The sequence below is a fragment of the Nycticebus coucang genome, chromosome 5 (assembly GCF_027406575.1).
Source record: "Nycticebus coucang isolate mNycCou1 chromosome 5, mNycCou1.pri, whole genome shotgun sequence".
In the NCBI taxonomy this organism is placed as follows: domain Eukaryota; kingdom Metazoa; phylum Chordata; class Mammalia; order Primates; family Lorisidae; genus Nycticebus; species Nycticebus coucang.
In genome coordinates, this window is record NC_069784.1 from 40,094,333 (window position 1) to 40,118,457 (window position 24,125).

General features: G+C 54.8%; 1 protein-coding gene across 11 annotated transcripts in view; it reads left to right on the top strand.

Moving 5' to 3' along the window:
* The first annotated feature begins 599 nt into the window (after positions 1-599).
* KCNC4 (potassium voltage-gated channel subfamily C member 4) overlaps positions 600-24,125 on the top strand; it is a 31,542-nt gene continuing 8,016 nt past the window's right edge. Inside the window, exons 1-5 of one of the 11 annotated variants that reach the window (XR_008380135.1) lie at positions 600-2,650; positions 12,873-13,809; positions 15,862-16,065; positions 22,561-22,693; positions 23,320-23,453. Coding sequence is in view for 8 of the 11 variants with exons in the window: in XM_053591272.1 (XP_053447247.1) it covers positions 1,967-2,650; positions 12,873-13,809; positions 15,862-16,065; positions 18,337-18,506 (1,995 nt within the window). In the remaining 3 variants the exon portion in view is untranslated. The other 10 variants (XR_008380134.1, XR_008380133.1, XM_053591274.1 and 7 more) reach the window with 10 other exon arrangements.

Here is a 24,125-nt window from a genome sequence, read left to right on the forward strand (position 1 = left end):
CTCAGGGTCAGGAGACAGGAGAGGAGACATAAACACAGGCAAAGTCAAATGAGCCACAGTGGGAGGAGGAGGTCACAAGGCCAGACGCCAGCAGTTCCTATGTGCTCCCAGGGCAACCATGAGCAAAGACTTTAACCTAATGATCTTCCTAGGCCACCCACAACGGTGCCACATTTCTGATACGGTTTCCTTCCACCTAGCCCAGGGGCTGTTTCTCGCCCCAAGGCCGCCCGGTCCCCCATTCCAACGCAGAGGCTTTGATGACTGTTTCAGCATCAAGATTGTGGGCGTCGTGGGCCCCGTCCAAGGCGCAGGATGGGGGCGGGGTGGTCAGGAGGCCCCAACACGGTGTCTGGGGAATGAGTGGGCAGCCTCCTCGCAACACTGCCTCTGCTAGCTCTTTCTTCCCCAGCCTCCAGTCAGCCGCAGTGAAACGGCAACAATGCAACCAGCTCGGTGGCTAGGGAGCGACCGACACAAGACGAAGAAGCGGGCGCGGAGGTTAGAGGTCAGGGGTCGAGAGCGCTTCTGTGTCACCCGGGCTGCAGTGGGAGGAGCTGAGGGCTGGTGGGAGGCGGGGAGCTGGGCCAGGGGGGCCCGCGGCGCGCAGGGGCGGCGCGCTGGCTGGGCGCCGGCGGCGAGGGGGTTACGGTCCTCGGCTGCGCTGGGCTCGGGGAGGCAGGCAGAGCTCGGCTGCCCCGGCGCTGCAGCGAGCCGAGTCGGCCCCGCGCCGCGTCCCGCCTTCCCCGCCCCGCTGAGGGCGCGCCGGGGCGAGGCGGGGCCCAGAGGAAAAGGCGCCACTGGAGCGTGGCGTCCGCTGCCATCGCGGGAAGGAGACCGAGAGTCCGTAGAACCCCAGCCCACCGGCGTAAGGCGCCCCCTCCCCTAGGCCACCTCGCGCCCGCCCCCTGCAGCTAGCCAAGGCCGGCGCCCCGCCCGGAGATGGGCAGACGCGTAGATGGCGTGGCTCCCAGCGCCACCAGATAGCAGGAGCCCGGCGCCGGGGCGTTGCGCTGAGGCTCCAGTTCCGTGCAGCCCGGGAAGCCTGCAGGTGTCCTTGGCACCGCCCGGAGGACTCCTTCGCCAGTACCCACAGCCTGGCTCCTGGGAGCGGCCCCGCCCCCCGGGCTCGGCGCCGCGCAGGACGCCCCGTCTGAGGCCCCCCCGCCCCAGCGCGGCCCCCGCAGCGCTGCGCCAGGCCCAGCGCAGCTCCGGGCGGCGGACGCAGGACCCGAGGCTGGCTCCTGCAGGCGCGCTTGTTTTCCAGCTGCCGTCTCGCCCAGCGCAGCCCCCGCCCGCCTGTCCGCCGCGTTAAGCTCGGCCCAGCCCGCCATCCTTGCCCTGCGCTGGATTTATGAATGGGGGGAAGAGGCCACATGCCGCCGCCGCCGTCTCGCGTTGACCGCACGCAGCCTGCGCCCGCGGAGCACCGGCTGCCCTGAGAGCGCCCGCCGGGTCCCGGCAGCCGCTTGGAGGACTTGTTGCTGTTTGCGCTGCCGCCTCGGGAAAACCGGTTGCTCCCGGGGCTCGGCGCGATCTGGTAGCCAACGGGTGGCCCGTGTGAGTGTGAGCGCGCGCGCAGGACCCTCGCGGTGCGCCTGGACTGTGAGCTTCCTAGTCTATTAGGGGGTGGGGGGCGTGTCCCATCCCAGCAGGGGACCGTGTGTTCTTGCACCTACCTCCCCCAGCCCTTCTCTTGGGTTCTCGACTCTCCTCTCCATCTCTTGCTCTCCTCTCCTGCGCTGCCTGCCTTAACCCCAACCACCTGTGCACCCAAGAAACCCAACTCCTCCGGCTCCGCGCCCCGAGGGGGGGTAGGCAGGGGCAGGGCCAAGCCGCAGAGGGGGCCGCCACAGTCTCCTGCCTCCTCCTCGTCTCCTCCCCCTCCCCCGTCTGACGCTGCTTCCTCGGGAAGGGTGTTTGGAGGGCAGCGGCCGCCCCAAGCCGGAGCCCCGCAGCGCTGCTTATGATCAGCTCGGTGTGTGTCTCCTCCTACCGCGGGCGCAAGTCGGGGAACAAGCCTCCGTCCAAAACATGTCTGAAGGAAGAAATGGCCAAGGGCGAGGCGTCGGAGAAGATCATCATCAACGTGGGCGGCACGCGACATGAGACCTACCGCAGCACCCTGCGCACCCTACCGGGCACCCGCCTCGCCTGGCTGGCCGACCCCGACGGCGGGGGCCGGCCTGAGACCGATGGCGCTGGTGCAGGCAGCAGCGGCAGCAACGGCGGCGGGGGCTGCGAGTTCTTCTTCGACAGGCACCCGGGTGTGTTCGCCTACGTGCTCAACTACTACCGCACCGGCAAGCTGCACTGCCCCGCCGACGTGTGCGGGCCGCTTTTCGAGGAGGAGCTCACCTTCTGGGGCATCGACGAGACCGACGTGGAGCCTTGCTGCTGGATGACCTACCGGCAACACCGGGACGCCGAGGAGGCACTTGACATCTTTGAGAGCCCGGACGGAGGTGGCGGCGGCGGTGGTGCAGGGCCCAACGACGAGGCTGGCGACGATGAGCGAGAGCTGGCCCTACAGCGCCTGGGTCCTCACGAGGGATGTGCAGGCTCGGGCTCAGGGTCCGGGGGCTGCCGCGGCTGGCAGCCCCGCATGTGGGCGCTCTTCGAGGATCCCTACTCTTCCAGGGCGGCCAGGGTGAGTGCAGGATCCGGGGTCTGTAAGGGTCGCATGGCGGTGATGGATAGGGGCAGGCAGGAGCCCGACCAGACTTAACACTGCAGGTTGTTCCCGCCTCTCTCCCAACTCCCCTCCATGGCCCTCAGGGGAATTACACTCCCACCCTCTCCCCTGCCGGCTCCATCAGGAGATTGCACACACTTGTTTTACTACTTGGACTCAATCCCAGCTGCCTGCTTTGCCGCATCCCTTTGCAGTGAGTGGGGTGCCCTTAGCTCAGCTCTTCCACCCCCTTCCTTGGACTACACAGAGCTTTCAGCTCTGTACACTCCTCCAGAGGACCACAATCCCCAGAAGCTGGAATTTGGCCTGTTGCTGGGGACAGGCAGGGTTGAGAGGGAAAGCAGCTAGGGTGTGTTGTGTTAGATGCTTCCATGCTGCACCACCTCATTTAAATCCTCCCAGCAGCTCAATGTGCTGACAACTTTGCATTTTAGAGAGAGGGGCATAGATTTCAGCATCTTTAGCTTGTAAGAGGCAAAGCTGAGACCAGACCTAGACTTCTGTCTATTATGCTATGCCCCAAAGCTTCCTGCACACCTGGGATGTCCTGGCCTCAGCTGGGATGAGAGGAGATTTAGATAGGGCTAAAAGGATTCGTTCTGGAAAATCTAGATTTGGTCAAAAGGCTGCATGATACAAGGCCACATGTGGCTTCAGGTTCCCCACCCCGGTCTAGACTCTTCCAAGTTCGCACAGCCGGTGGCCAGCCACAGGCTTCCTGTGATACCAGATTGGCTGCCCCGTCTTTTCTTACTGCTGCAGCAGAAATTGGCTTCCCGGAAAGCTCTGGTTCAGGTTACTGCTCGAAATGGGTGTATGGGGGTGCAGGAGGAAGCATAGGTTGATTTAGATAAGACCTAGTCCCTTCCCACCACCCCTTCCCCAAGTTAATCTAGTTTTCTTTAGCCCTATTAAGTGGAAGGCAGTGGTAGGGTAGGGGGATACCCCATTATGCTTGGGTAGCTTTAGGAAAAAAAAAAAAAAAAGATGGCTTTAGATTCTTGAAAAAAAGAAAACCCTGGATGATGTCTAATGTCAGGGTGGGCAGCCTAAAGCCTGACTGGATCTGTTTGGGAGACAGGCTAAGCAATGTAATTTGTTGGGTCTGGGGACTGCTGCTTGCTTTGGAAGCTGGTTGTACCTCTGGCATCCTAACTTGTCACATAAATAATTCTCAGCACTCCTGTGCTGGGCCTCATTCTGGTCATGAAAGGAAAAGTTCCGCTTCTCCACCCAGGGGAGAACAAGGGATTGGGGAGTAGGGCTGCAGGGAGGGGCCAGGCTGGCATCAATGCCAGACCAGGGCAGATGAATCTCTTGCCAGGAAACAGAGAGAGGAGCAGAGGTCCCAGAGCCATAGGATACTAGGCTGGAGCTGCAGGCAGTCACTAACTAGAAGGCAGGCATCTTTTTTGGAACTGAGAGTGAAGCTAGAGCGTCCCACTGCCTTGTTTCTTTCCTTGCAGCCCTGAGACTAGCTCAGAAAGTGAAGGCACAGTAATGCCCCTGGCCTGGGTCTGCTGTGAGTTCCATGGGCTTCTCATGTAGTTGGTTACGTCTGCTAGTGTTGGTGCTTGGCTGTCTGCACTAGGGGAAGGAGTTAAGCATAAATAATTTAGACCTTTCAAAGTTGGGTGCAGGGGGAGGAGGTGGATTTAGCTTAGCAGAGATGGGGAAAGGGCGCAAGCCAGGCAGGCAGGAATGAGATGAGTTGGTTGGGGCAGGTAGGCCCTATTTCCGAGCATCCCCAGAGACTTTGCAATTGCTCAGGTTCTTTCCCTTTGGGATTCCAAGGGACTGTACCATCAGTGAGTTTATTTGCTCCTCAATTCACTGCAGAATGGCCCAGCCAGGGCCCTTTTTGAGTAAGCCTGGCCTACCCTTGGAGTCCTCCAGGAACTCAAGATCTTTTGTCCTTTTGATGTAGAAACACATCAACCTGGGCATTTCAGTTTAGGTCTTAAAGTTTGTGGTGGGGCAGGGTTAATTCTTCCATTTAAGCAATGAAGAAATAAGATTTGGCAACACAATTAACAGCAGAGCCTGCAACTGACCCCTAGGTCCCAGCCTTCTGGTGGTTAATACTAGTGGGAATAGCCACGTGGAGCACTAGCTACCACATGCACCAAAAGAGGACTTGCCTCCTGCTGAGGAGCACAGGTGAAGTCAAGGCTTTGGCTGCTCCTGTGACATACAAATGGAAACCCCTAATTTTAAAAAATGAATTAGTAACTGTTTATGGAGTACCCCATACAAGTACTTTGCAGTATATGCTTTAATCTCTAATCCTCCCAGTAAACGTAAAATAGGACCGTTATCCTCACTTATCAGAGAGAGATTTTAAGAGGGTAAACAACTTGCTTGAGATCGCACAGCCAGATAGTGGCCAGACTTTGAATCAAAGCCAAAGTCTCTGACTCCAAGCCCTTGCTCCTGTGATTACAACATGTTCTTTCCACTAAACTAGGCTTGTTTCTTACTCTGACCTAAGAGGTGTTCTGAGGTTCTGTACCTCCTGTAGATGGCACCAGAAAACCCTGGGGCAGCTGGGGACCTCAGAAGGAACACAAACTCTAAAGCCCCTCCAGGCCTGAGGGCACAGTGCTGTGCTGGGAGTTCTGGGCCTGCACTCTGCCCCTCTTTACCCCAAGCCAGTATTGCTGTCCCACCCAGCCCAGCCTATTCCCTGGGTAGCGTACTTCAGAGTCTCTGGCTTTCATGGGTCTGCAGCACTGCAAGGTAGGGAGTGAAGGAGGGCAGAGCCCAAGGTATCTTTTCCAACATGGCAACGTGCATTTGATGGGAGCAAAATGATATAGAAAGTGAACTGAGCTGATTATGAGAGACTGTTGCCTGCTCAGGCAGACTCTGGGTCGAGATGCTCAATCCCCACTCCATTCATTGTGACCAGCCCTTGGGCATCTGCTGCTGTAGTCCTGAGCTAGAGACATGCAACCTGGGGTGTAGCGAAAACTCACCAGGGTGGCTTCATGGCTTAAGGGAGACCAGTGGAGGTTTGGCACCCCCCAGAGTATAGAATCATGCCTTCCTCTTTTTGTGAGAGCAGCCCAGAGGCATGAAGGAGGGGGCCTTGGGATACTCCCTTCCCCCACCCCAGTTTGCAGACATCTCAGGGACTAGATTGGCTTTAGCTGAGTTATCAGCCGTGTTAAGGATTATAGTTCTTGGCTAAATCAGTGATTTTCCCACGATGTTTCCCTTGTGAGTAGTGAAGTGACCCAAAGGACCTCCTGCTCCAGGAAAGCAGCTAAAGCTGGGTCTTCGCCTTTATTAAGCTGCACTATGCATCAGGTGTATGACATGTGCTTTTTACGCCCTCCAGGTGAGGCAGGGGCCGCTGGCCTCAACTTGCAGATGAGGAACCTGATGTCCTGTGGGGCTTGCTCAAGGGTCCTTGCTTGTGCTAGGATCCAAACCCAGGTCTCATGAGTCTAAGTCTGTGCTCCCACCACTGCCTCCCTCAGCTGCTGCGCAGGGAGGGCCTCGGCTTCCAGAGGGCTCTGAGCACAGTCCCTCACTAGAGAGCTTCCTTCTCCTCACTCCTGTCAGCCCTTTCTTCCCTTCTCCTCACTCCTTAGAATTGCTCGAGTCTAATGTCTGTCTCTCTTCTCTGTGTGGGCCTTGCACAGGAAAAAAGAAGGGAGGCTTTGTTAGGAGTGGAGGTAGGATTTCCCTGGCCCAGGCAGAGAAATGAAACCCAGGACTTCTAGGAAAGAAATGAGGGCTTCGTTCCTACCTGCCCCTTTTGAAGGTGCCCTGGCTTCTCTGATTCAGGCATTGCCTGGGGAGCAGGCAGTGATCATGACAGACTTTGCAGTGAGGGTCAGGACTCACTGATGTATGCCTTCTGAGCTGGGTGAGCCAGGAACCTGAGCTCAGGAGGTCAGAACTCTGCAGCCCTCCAGAGAGCAGTGCCAGCTTGCTCTGGGGCAGCCCTGTGTCTCCTGCCTGAGGGCAGGAGGGGGGCCAAGCCAAAGGCCACAGGGCTCCCTGCAGATCCTACCCCTGGGCAACCTCCCAGTTTCTTCCTAGCTTTGTTTTGTTTTCCTCTCTCATTCTGAACAGACTAACATTTGCCTCTGAACATCATGTCTCTGGATGATGAGGTGTTTCTGTTTGTCAGCATTTGGGGTAGGGTGTGGAGTGGTGGAGAGGGATAAATTTAGGCTATTTTGGAGCATGAGGGAAAGAGCAGGCAGGAGCAGAGTCAGGCAGCTGGGTCTTGGGAGCCAGGAGGCCCCCTGTCCTTCACCTCCATGATGGGCACTGTCAGCTTGAAATGCCAGGCACAGAACTTGTGCTATCCTTCCTCCCTGAGTACAACCAAGCTGCTGTGACACGGTCCAGCTCCCTGCTGGGGTTCTCTTTAGGCTAAGAGCTGGTGGTCACTAGGCCCCCAGTAGGCGTCCTTATCAGGAAGTAGGCTGGCCGTCCCTGGGGAGCAGCAGTGGTCCTAGGCTCTGGATATATTCCTGAGCATACCTTTGTCAGTGGAGCTGATCTCTCCTCATGACAGGCTCACCAGGACTGGGTTGCCTGGCTTCAGTCATTCAGGAAACATTTGCTGAGCAGCTACTGTATACCAGATACCAGGCTTGACTCTAGAAATCAGCAGATAAGTCAGAAATGGTCCCCACTCATGAAGAGAACCAGCTCAAGTGGAATAGGTGGTGGTCAAGGGAAATTAGCTGACAAGAAATGGCAGTCATACAAGATGGGTCATGAGAAATGTCACAGTAGTCATAATAAAGTTCAATAGGAAGTAAGTGGAAGGAATCAATAAATCCCACCTCTACATGGGATGGGGTCAGGATGTGGGGGCATTCAGGGATGCCTCAGCAAGGAAATAGAAGTTGATTTAGGTGAGCCTTGTAGGATGTCTTAGCTCCCTTAAGTAATTTTTAGAAGGAGGCAGGTTATAAATAAATACATAAATAAATAAGTTTCCAGTGTGGGTAGTGCTAAACCATGCAGAGTTAGGGAAAGGAGGAATTTCCCAGCCAAGAGGCCAGCCCAAGCAGAGACAGGACAGCATGGGCTGCAGATGGTCAGTGACTACAAATTCCATTTGAATAGTAGGTTCTGGGCTGACCTAAGTCTTTCTGGAGCTGAGACTCATCAGCTCTGGGCAACCCAGTGGCTCTGAGAGGCCCTAGGTGTCAGCTCAGCAGAAGATGGGCTAGGTAGGAGCTGGCTCTGGACACAAGCCAGAGGTGGGGTAGGGCCGAGTTCTGTTCCTAGGTGAGCCCTTAGAGGGGAGGAGAGGGGATGTCCCTCTGCTGAGACCAAGCCTGGTGTAGGCCCTCACCCGGAGCCAAGGGACAGCTCAGAGATGCTTTTTGGCAGCTATTCTCCTTTTCTTCCTCTTAGCCCAGGGCTGCCCCACTTCCTCTGCCTGGGCACTAGGATCTCGCATCTCCAGAAGGCTCAGTTCCTCACCCCATCCCCACAGATCTTACTCTGCAAGTGTCTTTGGCTGTGTTCTCAATTTTTCCTTCTCCTACACTTCTTCCTTAATATAGGTTTTCGGGCATGAGTCTTCTTATGTTTATCTGTCCATCTGTCTCCCTGGCCCTTTTTCCTCGGGCTCCCCTCCTGCCCCTCACTGACTGTATTCAGTTCCAGTGATTGGTGTCTGTCACATCTCCCCTCCACCTAGCCCTTGCTCAGTTCCTGAGACACTCTAGGTTCTGTGCTGAGTTCTGCAAGTATCATTTTTTTTCTTCCTCAGAACAATCCTGTAAGGCAGGTAACTGCTCTCTTCCCTCACATGCACTAAGCCTGCTGCACCTCAGGACCTTTGCACTGCCTGTTCCTCTGCCTCTTCCATTCTCTGGATCTTTGTATGACTCAGTGCCTCACTCCATCAAGTCTCTGTTCTGATGTCACCTTGTCATTGCAGCCTTAGCTGACCACTTTATTTGAAATAACCCCACCCTTGCACCCCTTATCTCCTTTTTCTCTTTGCACTCAGTAACACACTGTCTGGCTTACTGTGTTTTCTACTGGTTTATTTGTTGTATGCCTGCCTCCATTAGAATGTAAGGGGCAAGGGTGTTTGTTTTTTTCCTGCTGTTCCCCAGCACAGTGTCTGGCACATAATGGGTGCTCAGTTGTCCATCTTATAACTAAAGATCCTAAAGCTCAGAGAGGTTAAGAAATTTGCCCAAGGTCTCACAGGAAGTTAGTAGCACAGCCCAACTTGAACTCAAAAGTGTATGACTTTCCATTCCACAAGGAAAGTTGTGGGGTGGGGTTGGTGGAGGAGGTTGAGCCACCAGCTAAAACGCCTGGGCCTCTGGAGATGGGTGGGGTCCCCAGTAGGACACAGCCAACCAGCGTATGTCTGAGGAACAGGAAGCTTGAGGAGAAGCACACTCCTGCACAGAGGCCCAGACCCTCCAGTAACCTCCCAAAAGGCAGGAGAAGAGCTGCCGCTGGTGGAGCCAGTTCACACCAGCAGTTTTCTGCTTGGGCAGTTTTGACTTCCAGCAGATTCCATGCCTTTGCAGGGGAAAGAACTGACAGCTTCACCCATGGAAACCAGGGTGAGTCACTTCTCCCCAGGCCTCAGTTTCTTCATCTGTCAAACAGCAGAAAGGGAGTTGAACTGGGTAATCTTCCAAGTCTCTTTCACGTCCAAAAAGCAAGGTTTCTGTGATATTTTGGCTTCAGATTGAGCACACCTTCAGAAGCTGCAGCCCAGGGGTCCTTCGCAGGGACCCCGCACCTCCTCAGCTCTGTCTCCACTTTATCAAGCACTTACTGGGTGTCAGGCACTTGCCGTGTAGAAGCTCATTTAATTCTCCAGCAGCACTAGAGGTGGACATTAGTACTGTTCCCATTGTATATTGATGAAACAGTACAGGGGGCACCATGTACCTGGCCTTGTGCCCCAACCAGAAGGAGGAACCCAGGAAATCTGATCCCAGTTCTGAACCTTCTAGCCCAGGGCTCCTTAGCTCTTTTGCTGTCAGTCAGTCAGGGCTGATGGGAGGGAGGCCCAGCAAGCTCTGCAGGACAGCTGGCCTACCAGGGTCAGAATAGAAGGCTGGAGCCTGAGGCTTTGACCTCTAAGCACAGTGGTGGTGTTGCAGCCACCTCTTCCTCCCTGGACACCTTTTTGTCGTGGGAAGCCCTGATCAAGGAAGTTGTGAGGAAGAAAGAAATTTTCCTACCCCCAGAGACTAAGGCCAGTGAAAAGCATCAGTTGGAAACAGGGTCAGCCACTTAGGAATAATTCAGTTTGGGTGATGACAATAATTTGGGCCCTAAAATAGAATCTATAAGGTGGAGACCCACCCAGGGCAATGTAGCAGAGCCAAAGCCACTGGATATGCCACAGCTCGGCTCCAGCTCCCACTCCCTGGGGAATGAAGGGTGAAGGCTTCCTGGGGCCTGCTGGGCACCCGCTGCCCAGCCTTAGAGAGGTCACAGCAGACACAGGCTCTACCAAGAATAGGGGTGGATTGTTTCCACTTGCTTGGCCAGAGGGACCAAGTAGAAGGCTCTGAGCGAAGACCTGGCTCTAGTTTGATCCTGAGCAAGTCATCTGCTTCCAAGGACTTTGTTTCCCCTGAAAACTAGGTACACCTGGCCACCATTTACCTGCCATCAGCTTTTGAGAGGGTGGATGCAAAGGTTATAAGTTAGTAGATGGACTAGTTCTGTGTTTAAAAAAAAGCCTGAGAGGAGAGCAGGAGTACAGGGAGTTGTCCCATACTCCTGGAGGGGGGTTTGCAAAATGAGCTGTGGCAGGAGCAGCAAGTCAGGTTCCTTGGTCTTGAAGGTGAGGGTGGCCGGGTCCGAACCGTCCTCCCTCCCCCACTCTCTCTGTTCCCTATGCTCAGCCCCCCTGGCAGCTCTTCCTGAACTTGTTTTTCCAAATCACTAATTAACTTCATGCTCAGAGCTCCCAGGTGGGCCAACTCTCCTGGCTAACTTTTCCTCAGAGGGCAGGCTCCAGCTTCCCATGTTTCCTGGTAGAAATGGGATATGTTCTCCCCACCCTTACCCCAACCCCTTCTGTTTCTCAGGGGAAGGATGGTACTAGGACCCTGGATTCCCAACATTGCCATGGCCACAAGCAGGCACTTTTATCAGCTCATCTCTGGAAGGCCATGCAGAACCCATGGGCTGGAGTCGTTTGTCTGATGCCCATATTAGCCTGTATTATCTCAGCAGCCTATTTCTCAGAGGAGGAAAAATGAGGCCAAAACAGGACAGTGAATTTACCTTCACTGGGGAGAAGCAGGCAGGAGAATCTCCAGGCAAAATTGTAGAGTAGGGAAAGTATGTTTGTCAACCACTCCCTGGCCCTGTTTCTGATTAACCCATCCAAGTTCAAGTGTAAATGAGTTGTATAAAATAGCATACGTCAGGGAACTGACAGCAAACAGGATCAACAATTCAGAGACCACTTTCTTGGGCCTACAAGTTGACCCTGTCTTCAAGGTGGTAAAGACAGGATATGAAAAGAAGGTACAGCCTTTGAAGTTTAACACTCCTTCTAGGCCATGTGACCTTAGGGAAGTATATAACCTCTTGGATCTTCAGTTTGGGATGATGAGGCCTGCCTAACGTGGTCACTGAGAGGATATGTAGGCAGTTGAAGCATTTACAGAGTCCTTAACAGGCACGGAAGAGACAGCTGCTGCATGTTCATTCTCAAAATTCCCTTCTCAAACTTGTTCCTGCTCCAGAAGCCCCAGAGATGGTGCTACTTGCATCATTTTTCCAGATCCCCTAATGTTCTTCATTGATGATTTAGGGTACTAAGAAGGAGGTGTGTCTTTTCTCTCCTGGTAAAGACTCCCAAGGAGGAAACTTTTCTGAGTCTTATTGGATAGGGAGTCCTTAGAGCCACAGCCAGATGGAAATTGGGGTGGGATAAGTATGGGGATTGCCAAATGATCAGGGGGCCACAGACCTCCCTTATCCACCTATTTAGACTCAGCCCCACCTGGGACAGGCAGCAGCAGGGAGCACAAGATGGGATTCCAGCAGCAGGCGTCCTGACCATGATGAATGGCAGGGCATGAATAACATATGAAGACCGCATAATTGGTGTTATTACACATGCATTTCATCTCCATTCATAATGATTGGACACTTAAACCCAGCTGTTCCTCTGGCGAGTGCTGCTGTCATCATTCTAGCTAAGATCCTAGCAGCTATCAGGATCAGCCACTGGCACGTTCTAATCTGGTTCATTTTTCTTTAAAGCTTGGAATCCCAGGAGATGTCATTTTGTGGGAAGGGGAGGTGAGACTGGTTATTCTGGGCAGACCACCCTGTCTCCTGCCCTTACACCTGTTGTCTTCCTTCAGGGACTTGTCTGGGCAAGATGTCGTAGGGACATCCTGAGGTGGGAGGTAAGAGAGCTGTGGCCAGTGGCTCAGCTAGCAGGAAGAGGCTCAGCCTGCTCTTCCTTGCTGTAGCCTGCCTTTGGGAACCTTAACACAGTAGACCTCAAACTTTAGTATGCATCAAGAGTACCTGGAAGGTTTGTTAGAGTCCTCCCCTCACCATTTCTCCTTTGCAGGTTTGAGTGGGGTTTGAAATGTGCATTTCTAACTAGGGACCTGATGCTTCTGGCCTAGGACCTCACTTTGAGAATCACTGCCTCGAAGCCTAGTTACTCCAGCTGTGGTAAACAGCCTCACCTGAGAACTTGTTAGAAATACCGAATCACAGGCCCTGCTCTGAACCTCCTGGATCAAAATTGTAACAAGATTGTCAGTTTGTATGCCCATTATAGTCTGAGAAACCTGAAAGCACAATGAGGTGGGTAGAGTTATCGCTGGCAGGGCCAGTGGCTGTGGTTCCCTGGCCAGTTGCTTCTGGTCAGGAATAGCCTCTGTCTTCTATGCACCACGGCAGGGACTGGGAAGCGTTGCTGTAGAGCACCCAAGCAGATGGATAAAGCCCCTCTGAACCTCTTTTATTCTTCATTGATATTTTGTGGTTCTAAGAACAAAGTGTCTTTTTCCCTCGTGATAAAGTCTCCCAGGGAGGAGTCTGCAATCCCATGACTGTACCTTAATCTCACCTCTCACCTTCTGCCTGGTGACCCTTGTCCAGAGGTCCATAGTTACAGCTGGCGCCATCCCTCTCTGAAGCTGCCCCCTACTCTGCTCTCCTCCCCTGCCCCTAGGTGGTGGCCTTTGCCTCTCTTTTCTTCATCCTGGTCTCCATCACCACCTTCTGCCTGGAGACGCACGAGGCCTTCAACATTGACCGCAACGTGACAGAGATCCACCGTGTGGGGAACATCACCAGCGTGCGCTTCCGGCGTGAGGTGGAGACAGAGCCCATCCTGACCTACATTGAGGGCGTGTGTGTGCTGTGGTTCACGCTGGAGTTCCTGGTACGCATTGTGTGCTGCCCTGACACCCTGGACTTTGTCAAGAACCTGCTGAACATCATCGACTTTGTGGCCATCCTGCCCTTCTACCTGGAGGTGGGACTGAGTGGCCTGTCATCCAAGGCGGCCCGTGACGTGCTGGGCTTCCTGCGCGTGGTGCGCTTCGTGCGTATCCTGCGCATCTTCAAGCTCACACGCCACTTCGTAGGGCTGCGGGTGCTGGGCCACACGCTGCGGGCGAGCACCAACGAGTTCCTGCTGCTCATCATCTTCCTGGCCCTGGGCGTGCTCATCTTCGCCACAATGATCTACTACGCTGAGCGCATTGGGGCCAGACCCTCTGACCCACGGGGCAATGACCACACTGACTTTAAGAACATCCCCATCGGCTTCTGGTGGGCTGTGGTGACCATGACAACACTGGGCTATGGGGACATGTACCCCAAGACGTGGTCAGGCATGCTGGTGGGGGCATTGTGTGCGCTGGCAGGCGTGCTCACCATCGCCATGCCAGTGCCCGTCATTGTCAACAATTTCGGCATGTACTACTCCCTGGCAATGGCCAAGCAGAAGCTGCCCAAGAAACGGAAGAAGCACGTGCCACGGCCAGCCCAGCTTGAGTCACCTATGTACTGCAAGTCCGAGGAGACCTCGCCCCGGGACAGCACCTATAGTGATACCAGCCCCCCTGCCCGGGAAGAGGGTATGGTCGAGAGGAACCGGGCAGGTGAGATTAGAGGCTGGGAAGGAAGGTCCCTCTTTCCCCAGTGGCCGAGGGAGCTCCCCGGTGAACCTCAACCCTTGGAATTTGGTGGTGTGCTTTATTGTACTGGGCTTTCCTTAGTATAGTATGTGCCTTTGTGAGGGTAAAGTATTGAGGCCAAATGTCTCTGTGCTCTGCCTAGCTGTTAGCTTCCTAAACATTAGATCTGTGGAGTGAGTACTCCAAAGTAGGCTCTGAGCAGGAGGCTCTATATTAGATGCCCTGGTTTCTATTCCCATCTTGGCTATTGTGCTGTGTGCCCTGAAGCCAGTCACTTATCCTCTCTAGGCATAGACGTCTTACCTGAAAAATGGGAATGATAGCAACATCTTACCCCCAAGACTCAGACCCAAATTAATGATATGAAAGCATTTTGAGAAGTTAAAACTCCTTTACAAATGTCAGGCGTTGTCATTATTAGCCAGAGAGCACGGCAGCTGTTCTTCCAAGGTACATCAACACATGAATCACTTCTTTCCAAACATTCGAGTGTGGTGTCTCTTGGCCTAATAATGTGATAACGTAACAGCAGTGGGAGGCTGCCTTCTGTTCAGCTCGGCTAGATTGAGTCCTGGGCTCAGGGTTCAACACGGGATGGAAGGGAACTGAGAAGGGTGTGGCCCCCACAGTGTTAGGACAGGGAGGAAGGTGAAAGAAACTGGCATCTGCATCTTGGAAGGAGAGGTCCTGGGCATCTGAATCCTGTCCTTCAAGGATGGGAAAGGCCATCTCAAGAAAGTGCACCTTCCCCTTTGTCAGAGATGAGACTGGAAGTCAGCTTGATTCCCAGGAACATGGATTTAGGTTGGATGGTGGGAAAGGCATCCTGGCTATTAGGTCTGGGATGGGTTCCTGGGGAATATATGGGATTCCTGGTATAGGGAACCATTGGATGCCAGACCATGACCATCAGGGGTTGAGCTGGGGCCAGGAAACTAAGGCAACAGCTCTTGGCATAGCTGTGGGGCGGAGCAGGAAAGGTCCTCCAGGGGAGGTGCCTGACTTGGAACACTCACCTGTGGCCTATTGGCATGTGCCCATCATACAAGCTGAGGGCCACTCATTCCCTGGGGTCCTGCAGAGAACTAGGTGTTCCAAAGGCCTTGGTAAGAACACCACCCTTTGGGTGTCCCTCTTCTTCCCCACCAAAGTGGTAACCCTTCCTAATCCCTGAATACAAATCTCTCAGGGAATTTCAGTTATACCCTGAGTCCCATTCAGACCTTAGAGAGAATCCTATTATCAGGAAATCAGGTAGGTTCCTTAATGCACATTTAACCGCAGCCCTATCAGCCTTGCCCTTAGGCTAACCCCAGCTGCTCAGCTACATTGAGGGCATGCTCAGCCAATGCCATGGCCATTACTATGGGCCAAGTAACCTCCCCTTCTCTAGACCCAAGGGCCCTGCTTCACCTGCCCTGCTGTCTGACAGGAGGGGTTGGGACTAAGCCCATAATAGCAGGGAGCTGAATTGGAGCTTCGTCCCACAATATCCTCCCAAGACACAGGTTAGCCTTGGGAGCAGAGGGCTCTAAGTCTTTTGGGCACTGGACTATGGTTTGAATGCTCAGTGAACAGGAATAATTGCTTCCAGGTGATAGCCATGGACATCACTTTATAGGTTTAATCCTGATGGTTCTCCCCTCACCCCAGCATGTTAGACATTCTCCTCAGGAATGCAAACTTGTCCAAGTGTCAGCCCAAGTCAGACCCAAGGAGGAAGTAGAGTCCACCACCTGCCTTGGGCTGATCTCGTGGCCAGCCCTCAGCAGGCAGACTGGGGCTCCCTGCTGTAGGCTCTCTGTGCTGTGGCTTCAGACTGAGCTCAGCATCCTGCCCTTTGCCCCTGGCCCCAGGCACAGACCTCCCTGGCTTTAGTGACACTCTCCCTAGGAAGATCCTACGCCCCCTTCTCATGTTGGAGAGTGACACCCTGGGTCTGAGCTCTGGAAGACCCCAGGTGACCCGGGCCCAGATAGCCCCTCATGCAGCCTCCTTTCTGTCTGTCTCCTTCAGACTCCAAGCAGAATGGCGATGCCAATGCAGTGCTGTCAGATGAGGAGGGAGGTGGCCTCACCCAGCCCCTGGCCTCTGCCCCTACGCCCGAGGAGCGCCGGGCCCTGCGACGCTCTGCCACTCGAGACAGAAACAAGAAGGCAGCTGCCTGCTTCCTGCTCAGCACTGGGGACTTTGCCTGTGCTGATGGTAGTGTCCGGAAAGGTATGGCTCCTGGGCCCAGCAGGTGGGGAGTCCCCGTGGAGCTAAGGTTCCCCAGTCCCCCCAACAGAGCTTGAGGTCCCCCACTCCTGAGACAGGAGCCACCATCTCCTCTGCCTTGTGCATCCCACTTTTAGAATAGCTACCTGATCTCCTAGTCCCTGGATTAGAAAGGCCACCAGCATCCTAGAAGGACACATGGAGCCCTCCTTACCAGGTGCCCACAGGGAAGAGTGGTGCTAGAAGGCTGAGGGGACCAGGACAGGGGACCCTGCTCCTTGCCTCCCTTTCATTCCTCCTCTACCGTTAGGCGCTGCTCCACAGAGTCACTGCCATCCTCGCCCCAGGCCTCCCTTAAACACAGCAAAGGCTTCTTGATAAGTCCTCCCAGGAGATGCTGCAGCACTCAGGAGAGAGGGAGCTACACAGGATCCACATCCTTCCATCCTGCCCTGGGGGTCCTGGAGCCCAGATGGGCTGACCCGATCTGCAAGCCCGTGGGGTGTGCCTGTTCTCTTGAGGCAGAGCCAGCTAGGGTGACCAGGGGCAGGGGGACAGAGTGAGTGGGTCCCATCTGAGCAATGTTCTGAAGGATTTGGAGAGGTAAAGGGAGCAAGGACAAGCAGGGAACAGCTAAAATTACATCACCAGCCCAAGCCTATGTCAGCCACAGGATAGAAGTTGGGCTGTGGAGCTAGGGATTCTTGGCCTGGAAAAGGGGCACAAAAATGATCAGGCATGGCAGAGGGCCAGTGGCTGAGAGCAAGGGTCTTAAGACTGGATGCCTTTTCTACCCAGTTTTCAAGCACCTTTTTGTCATTCTTGCCCTATTCCTGTGACCTAACCTACCTTGTTCCAGGACAAACCCTGATCCCCACCCCCAAGCAATGCTCTTCCCTGGGTTCTCTGCCACCTCCTAGCCAGCCAGATTTCTCAACCCCACTGACCCTAAACCCCAGACTGGGCTGAGTGATGCAGGAGCAGTGGCAGCTGCACGAGTAGCCTGGCATGCCTGTGTCCCCTGAATGATGTCCCCTGGGCAGCCCAGGCCAGGCATGCTCTGGGGGCACCTTCTCAGACCTTTTCCCTCTCAGCACTGTGATTCCCACATTTAGGCCATGCAGACACTGAGCAGGCCCTGAGAGGCATGTGTCTAGCTTTGCTGAGTGTGGGTTCTGGGAGGGGGCAAGAGCAAGAGCAGTGGCCTGGCTCCTGGAAAGAGGTAGCCCAGGAGCCCCAGATAACTGGCCCAGATCTCATACCCATGCCCCAATCTCATGTCCCTCTGTTCATCCCCACGCCCCAATCTCAGGCCCTGAATGTGACCTTCTCTTCTGCCTCTCTACTTGCTTCCACTGCGTCCTTGTTCAGGCCCAGAGCCTTGCTCTGGCTAGAGCATGGTAAGTGGATAGCCTAGAATGAGAGGTAGAAGGGACCCCATCCCACTCCAGGGACTGGAGCACAGAGTGCCGGGCTTGCCTTCTCTCTGCATGGAGCTGTCAGGCTTAGTAGGTGTAGGTGAGGCTATGTGGGACCCCAGAGCACAGGGAATGGACCACACCTGGGGAAGGGGCCACACGTGTGTGTGTACTGGGCAGGGGAGCCTACCCTCCACCACCCTATCTCTCTGGGGTGCCTGTGGGGCCCAGCTGCTCTATTTTCAAGATGCCTCTACATTGCTTCTTGGCAACAAGCATGTAGCTCAGCCAATTAGAGTGACCTTCGAGAGGGAACAGGTGGGTTGCTGGGAAACAGGCCCTGCTAAGCAAGTGTGGCAATTAACATCGCCAAACTCCCAGTGCGCACTTGACAACTTTCCCCACGCCATACCATGCCGCCCTTCTCTGTACTTGGGCTACATTTAGGACCAGAAGTGAGTGGGCCCAGGCCTCCTCCAGCCACTGGCACAGACCCCATCATTAACCTGTAGCTGCCCCTAAGTCAAAGTGTCAGCTTCCTGGGAGGAAGGTGTGGTGGGTGCTAATTAGGGCTTCTCAGGATTGAGAAGGCCAGTGCTGGAGGCCGGAGGGTCTTTGTGCAGCTGTGCTGTCGGAGAGCTGGAGGGGAACTTACCTGGGGACAACACAAGACAAAGGTCAGCTGGATATAGGATCCTACAGTTTGTCCTCAGGAGCCCAGGTGACCCAGAGGTCAAGGAGAGTAAAGGAGCCTCTCCCAGGAGGGCCAGACCCTCTACCTCAGCCCAGGGCCACCTGCCCTGCAGCATTTCCTGGAGCTGCGCCTCACTGACCCATGTGCCTTTTCTTCACCAAGGCTGTGGAAAGTCTCGAAGTCTAAACAACATAGCTGGAGCAGCTGGAACCAGCCTGGGGCTGTCTCCACTGGCATCGCGATACAGCTCACCCTACCCTCCAAGAAAGCTCCTGCTCGCCCACCCCTTCCACCCCCTCACCAGCCCACCCCCCAGTCACTCTGCTACTTAGCGACTCTCCTCCCCTCCAGGTGCACACATACCAGCCTGCACACTCACATGCCCTTCCAGCCCACCTCCCTTCTGGGCCCTGAAGAGGGGTGGAAGAGAATTCAGGCCCCTGAGCCTTTCCTGTGCAGCACCCAGCTCCCCAAAATGTTCAGCTTTAGAGCCTGAGAGCAAGGGGAGATTACTCACAGGGCTTCTACCACACCCCCACCCATACTGGTGTCATCCAAAGCCACAGGTGCCAGCATACCCAGAACCTGTGCCTGGGCCCAGATTTTCTCTCAGGATCCCACCAGGGCCAACCTCAGCGGCCAGGCATGTATGTGGTGGTACACAGTGTGCCTGGGACCAGTCAGTCAGTCCTGCTGGGGAGCCATGCTTGCATTAATATTTTTAACCACTGCAAATGTATTTCCATTCCTTGTGGCCTTTAATCAGTAACAAAACAGCCTGTCTGTCTGTCTGTCTGTCCATCCCACACCCAGACCAGCAAGAAAAAGGTTGTCACATGGGCTATCTCTGCTGGTGTGAGGGAAGTTTGATGCATTGGAAGGGCAGTGCCCTGGGGGAAGAGGCTTGATATCTTCCAGCTCCTGCCTGGGGTGCAGGTGGGGGCCCCTTGAGTTGTAGCCTCAGGTGTGGCACAAGCCATGGGGGCACTGCCTAGGCACGGGAGGCCCTCATTTCTGGGGACCTCTGCCCACATTTCAGCGGAGGACTCCCAGCAGCAGTGCCCAGCATCCCATCTGCACGCAGCGCTGCGGCATCTCTCTCCATGCTTCTTCTCTGCTTCCGCGACAGTTTTTCTTCTCTCTCTCTCTTTTTCTTTCTCTCTCTTGCTTCCTCATACTCCCAGGCCTGCCTCTGAGTCACCTGCCGCTCCCACCCAGCCTCTGCGCTGTGTATTCCTGCCAGAACCGGAGACTCATCTAATTTCTATAATTAAGTGTATTCATTTACCTAACTAGCCCAGGAGCACAACAGGTTTGTGAGTCATTGGGTGAGCAGGGGCACACCTTGCACAGGGGGCAGCTGAGCGGATGTATGAGGACAGAGGCTGTCCTGCCTGCACCTGCTGCTGCCACTCCAAGGAAGGGGGCCCTTTTGCAGCCTGAGGAACAGGAGCATCTTGGCCAAGACATTTCCTATTTCACCTGATGGGAATTAGACCTGACAGCAAAGCCGTGAGCCTGGCAATTTTTAGAGTCAGGTTATGCAACTTTGTAGAGGGAATGACTAAGTAAGGTATCTGCTCTTTCCTTGATGGGCAGAGACAGGATGGCAGGACAGCATTCAGAGTCTCAGCAGAGGCTGGGAAATCTGGGGCCACCCCAAAAGGTGAACTGGAAAGAAAGATTATTTTAGGGGCCTGGGGGTGTTGTGCAAAGCCTTTGCCAGGAGCATCCCCCTCTCAGTGCCTCCCTCGGCCTTAGGCACACAGGAATGTCCCTTCCAGGAAGGTCTGTTCAGAGTAGGTACTGGGATACCCCAGCCCTGCTGTGGTCTGTGGGGCCTGTCTCCCTCTTACTCTCAGAAGTGACCCCTGAGAGTTGAGAAGAAGGAATATAGGGGTCTCTATGCAGCTGTCCTTCAGAAGGGGATAGGCCCCTTTAAGTGACAGGGATGGGGATGCTGGGCCCCTTTCCTCTCACAGCTGACAGGTCCAGTCTTGACCTTCAGGGCTCCCTGGCACCAGTGTCCCAGCTCTGGCAAGGATATGGGGAGCTAAGCATTCAGGTTAGCATGGGTACCACAGCTAAATTTTCTCCTCTGACTTGCCTTTCTGGTTAAGGGAACTGAGGCCGCTATTTCTGTGGCAGCCCTCAAGTTGTCAGAAGCCCAAGTTTCCACGGCACCCACCGCCTCCTTCCCTCCCACAGGGATGGGCCTGCTCATGGCACCCCTATGGTGGGCACAGATGTCCCTGGGTGACAAGATGTAGCAGTGCCAGGCTGGAGCCCCTAATGCTTGGGGAGGTGGGCTTTCACATGTTCCTCCTGGCTCTCTGGCTTGGTAAGGGAAAGACAGGACCCAGCGAGTGGGAGAAGTGAGGAGGGCCTTCCAGGGTGCTGGGGAAGCACAGGGTGAGTCAGTGAGTCCTGGCACTACAGAGTCCCCACTGTACACCAGGCTCTGCCAGGGAGGCAGCTAAAGCACAGGCCTCAGGCTCACCTAGACCTTGGGCCTGCCTCAGGAGAAGCCTCTTCCCTCACCCACCAGCTGGGAGTGTAGTTTGTTTTCCTTGGGCCAAGGCCCAGCCCCTTCCCACAGAGCAGGGAGGCAACCCAGGTGGGAAGCCTGACCTTCCGGTCTGTACCGGGGCTGCAACAGCCCTACAGGCCACTTCTCAGGGCTTCTGAAAAGAGGGGGCTGCAGCCTAAGACTGAGCTGGCAGGAGCCAGAGGAGTGGAAGTCTTTGGGCCAGGATCGTCCTTTCACAGAGCTTGGGGGAGGAGGGCCGCCTCTGCCTGACCAGAGTGTGTCACCATCTAGAAGCCCTGCATTACCTGTAGGTTCCTAGGAAGATTCTGCCCCAACTCTGAGGCTTCTGGAGATGGAAAGTCCATGGATCCAGTGAAAAAAGTAGCCTTAAGGCCATTACCTCCCAGAATGTGTGCTCTGCTCCCCAGCTCTCTGGGCACTTCATGGCCTTGCTGTGATTTCCATGCCCATCCAAGGCCCCTGGGTAGTCCAGACATTCTCACCACTGCATCTCGGGCTCTAGTTGCCTACAGGAAGCTCCAAGGACTCCCTTCGTCCTCTAGAGGTGGCAGGGGAGTGCTTAACCTAGGCAGACAGGTTGGCGTTAGGAGTACAGAACATGACCACAACTCTCTCTGCTGGTCCTTGGAAATAGGGTTGTGAGAACCTTGGGCTTCTCTTATTTTCTCAAGAATGGTACTGAGAGACTCACCACACTAGGGGGCCAAGGGATGGCGAGGTAGAATGGCTGGGGCACACGGTCTAAAGGACATAGAAACAGTATCACCCTGAGATGACAGTACCCTTGCCCTAGAAAAGTGATGGTGGTAGCAAGGCAGCCAGATAGAAGCTGTGAGTTCTGGATGCCAAATCGTCCCCACTTGATAGGAGGCCTAGGCCTGGACCTCAGACCTAATAGCTGCAGGGGTTGTCCCAGCATGGCCTGGAAGGGGCGGAAATTCCCAACTGCATTGCTGATCCTGATCTTCCACTGAGGCAGCAGCATTCCTACCTGACCTAGCTATGCTCCCACTGGGGCGGTCACAGAGGGAAAGCCCAGGTCATACACATCCCAGGCTGAGGATGGGATCCCAATGAGGGTGCTCTGAGGGGTCGGGTTTCTCACTAAGATGCTATTTCCTGACCTTCTCTCCTGAGACAGGCACATTCGTCCTCCGTGACCTTCCCCTTCAGCATTCACCTGAGGCTGCATGCCCTCCAGCTGCTGGGACTCTGTTCCTGCCACAGTGAGGAAGGGGGCTGGGCACGACATGGCACTACTCAGGAGCCTTCTTCACCAGCTCCTTGGGACAATGGAATATCCCAGGGTGGTGATGGCAGATGGAGCTATTTGGGGGAGAGCTCAAGTTGGACAGGCACCTGCTGGGGTGATGGCTGATGAGCCGCAGGCCACATCAGGAACTTTCCCCACTGCCTCCATGCCAGGCTGCAGGGCTGTGGTCCCTCTCTCCACTGCACTGGAGTTTTGAAGACTTGAGAGGCTAGTGGTTCCTGAAGCTAGTGGTTACCTGAACAGGTATGGAGATGAGCAGCGACATCACCCAAGTCACCTTGGTCCAGAGTTGGGTTGCCAGAGAGGTGATGAAGGGCTCACCCAATTCCCTGACCCATCCCTGCTCTTCCTGGCCTCTTAGCCCTGGGTTCCTCCAGCCTCCAGCTCTGCTCCTGGCCAGCTCCTTAGCCCACAGCCTGTGAGTCAGCAGCTGGCTTCTAATATCTCATTCTTTGTTTCTACCTTTCTTTTGCTGAACTCCCTGCCCCCACCCCCTCCAGAAGGCAATGTTGAGCCGAAAGTGTGCGTCCCAGTGTCTCACACCTGTGCTCTTTAAACACAGAGACCTGCCAAGACGCCCTCTCGTCCAACTATGCCCAGGCTGAAGTCCTCACCCTCTCTTAAAGCGGCACCAGCGTGAGAGAGACAGGCAGACAGACAGAAAGCCAGAGGCTTAGGGAAACTCTGGAACCCAGGCAAGAATCTTTCGCTGGGAAAGACTCAGATATCCTTGTTTGCACAGGACTGGTGGAAAACCTCCCATGCAACCCTCGGGGCCTGGAGCCATCTAGGTCTGATGTTCTGTTCTACTGTACATTGAAGAGATATATATGCACATATAGTATCTATATTCATACATACTGTACTCTTGTGTGTAGTGCACGTGCTATTGGTGGTTGTCCTTGTTAGGCTGTGTTTTTCCAACCCCTTGCCTCACCCTAAGTTTCCCATCCCTTTCCCTTTCCCTGATTCCTTATTGTTTCTTCTGACCGTGCATTTGGAATGTCCTAGGAAAAGTGTACCTGGGAATTACAAGTCCAGCTGGGTGGTCCCAGGCTACTCTCTCAGGAGTGTTTGCCCTATCAGAGGGAGCCTATTGAAGGCCAGACTGCCCTTCAGGGTCACTGCTCCATTAGCCCCACCCCAGCCCATATTGGGGTTCTACCTCCCACCCTGCACACCAATTGTGAGGGACTTCCAGGGACTCCTTTATAGCTTCCTCCACTCCTTTATCCTCTATCTGTGTCATTGACTGAGGGGGGCATTTTGTCTTTTTTTAATTTTTGATTATTCTGTCTCCTTCGTCTGTTTGTTTTCAAAGATGCTGCTGGACAGACGGGCAGGGAAGGGGTCTGTCTGCCCATCTGGCTCAGGGGTCTGAGAAGGGGAAGCCTCGGGTGAGAGGAAACCAGTTGCAATACTGTACTTCCTGGCCAGTGGCCAGAGGATGCGTGCAATAGCAGAGGCCAGGTGACCCCTTCAGCCTTGGCCTCTGCCCCTCCCTCAGAGCTCCCTACCCATCCCATTCTTCCCTGCCCCTTCCTGGTGTTGGTCAGTCCTATTCTAAAGCTGTCTCCTTGTGTGTGTCCGAGGCATGCCTAGGCCGGGCCTTGTGCCCTGTCTGCATGCCTTCAACTGTTATGCTGTGCTCGAGCCCCAATAAAGACATCTGGAGCGTCTTGCTGTTCCTGCTGTGTGAGCACCTGCCTCTGTCTCTCCTTTCTGACTCTGTATCTGTGGGGACCTCCCTGGGCTCCCACCCTCAACACCTGAGGAATACAACACACTCATAGCATAACCCTGCCCCACCCCTGCATTTTGTAGCTGGAGACTAATGGTCAGAGAGAAAAAGCCACCTGCCCAAGGCCACACCCACAGAGGACCAACGTAGTGCCTCTGACTCCCAGATGGTGTTCCAGTCTCCCATTACTGGCCGGAACAAAGCCCTGCCATAACGCAGAAGAAAAGACAGTTCCTTGTCTAAGGAATTACTCTGTATTCCTGCTTATATTATGGGGCCCTCCCTTCCTCCCTGCAGCTGCACAAGTTCTAAGTGGGCCTTGGGGATGCCCAAGTATTGGAATCACCAGATGGCTGATACACTGAGGCCAACTAGGGACCCGTGGC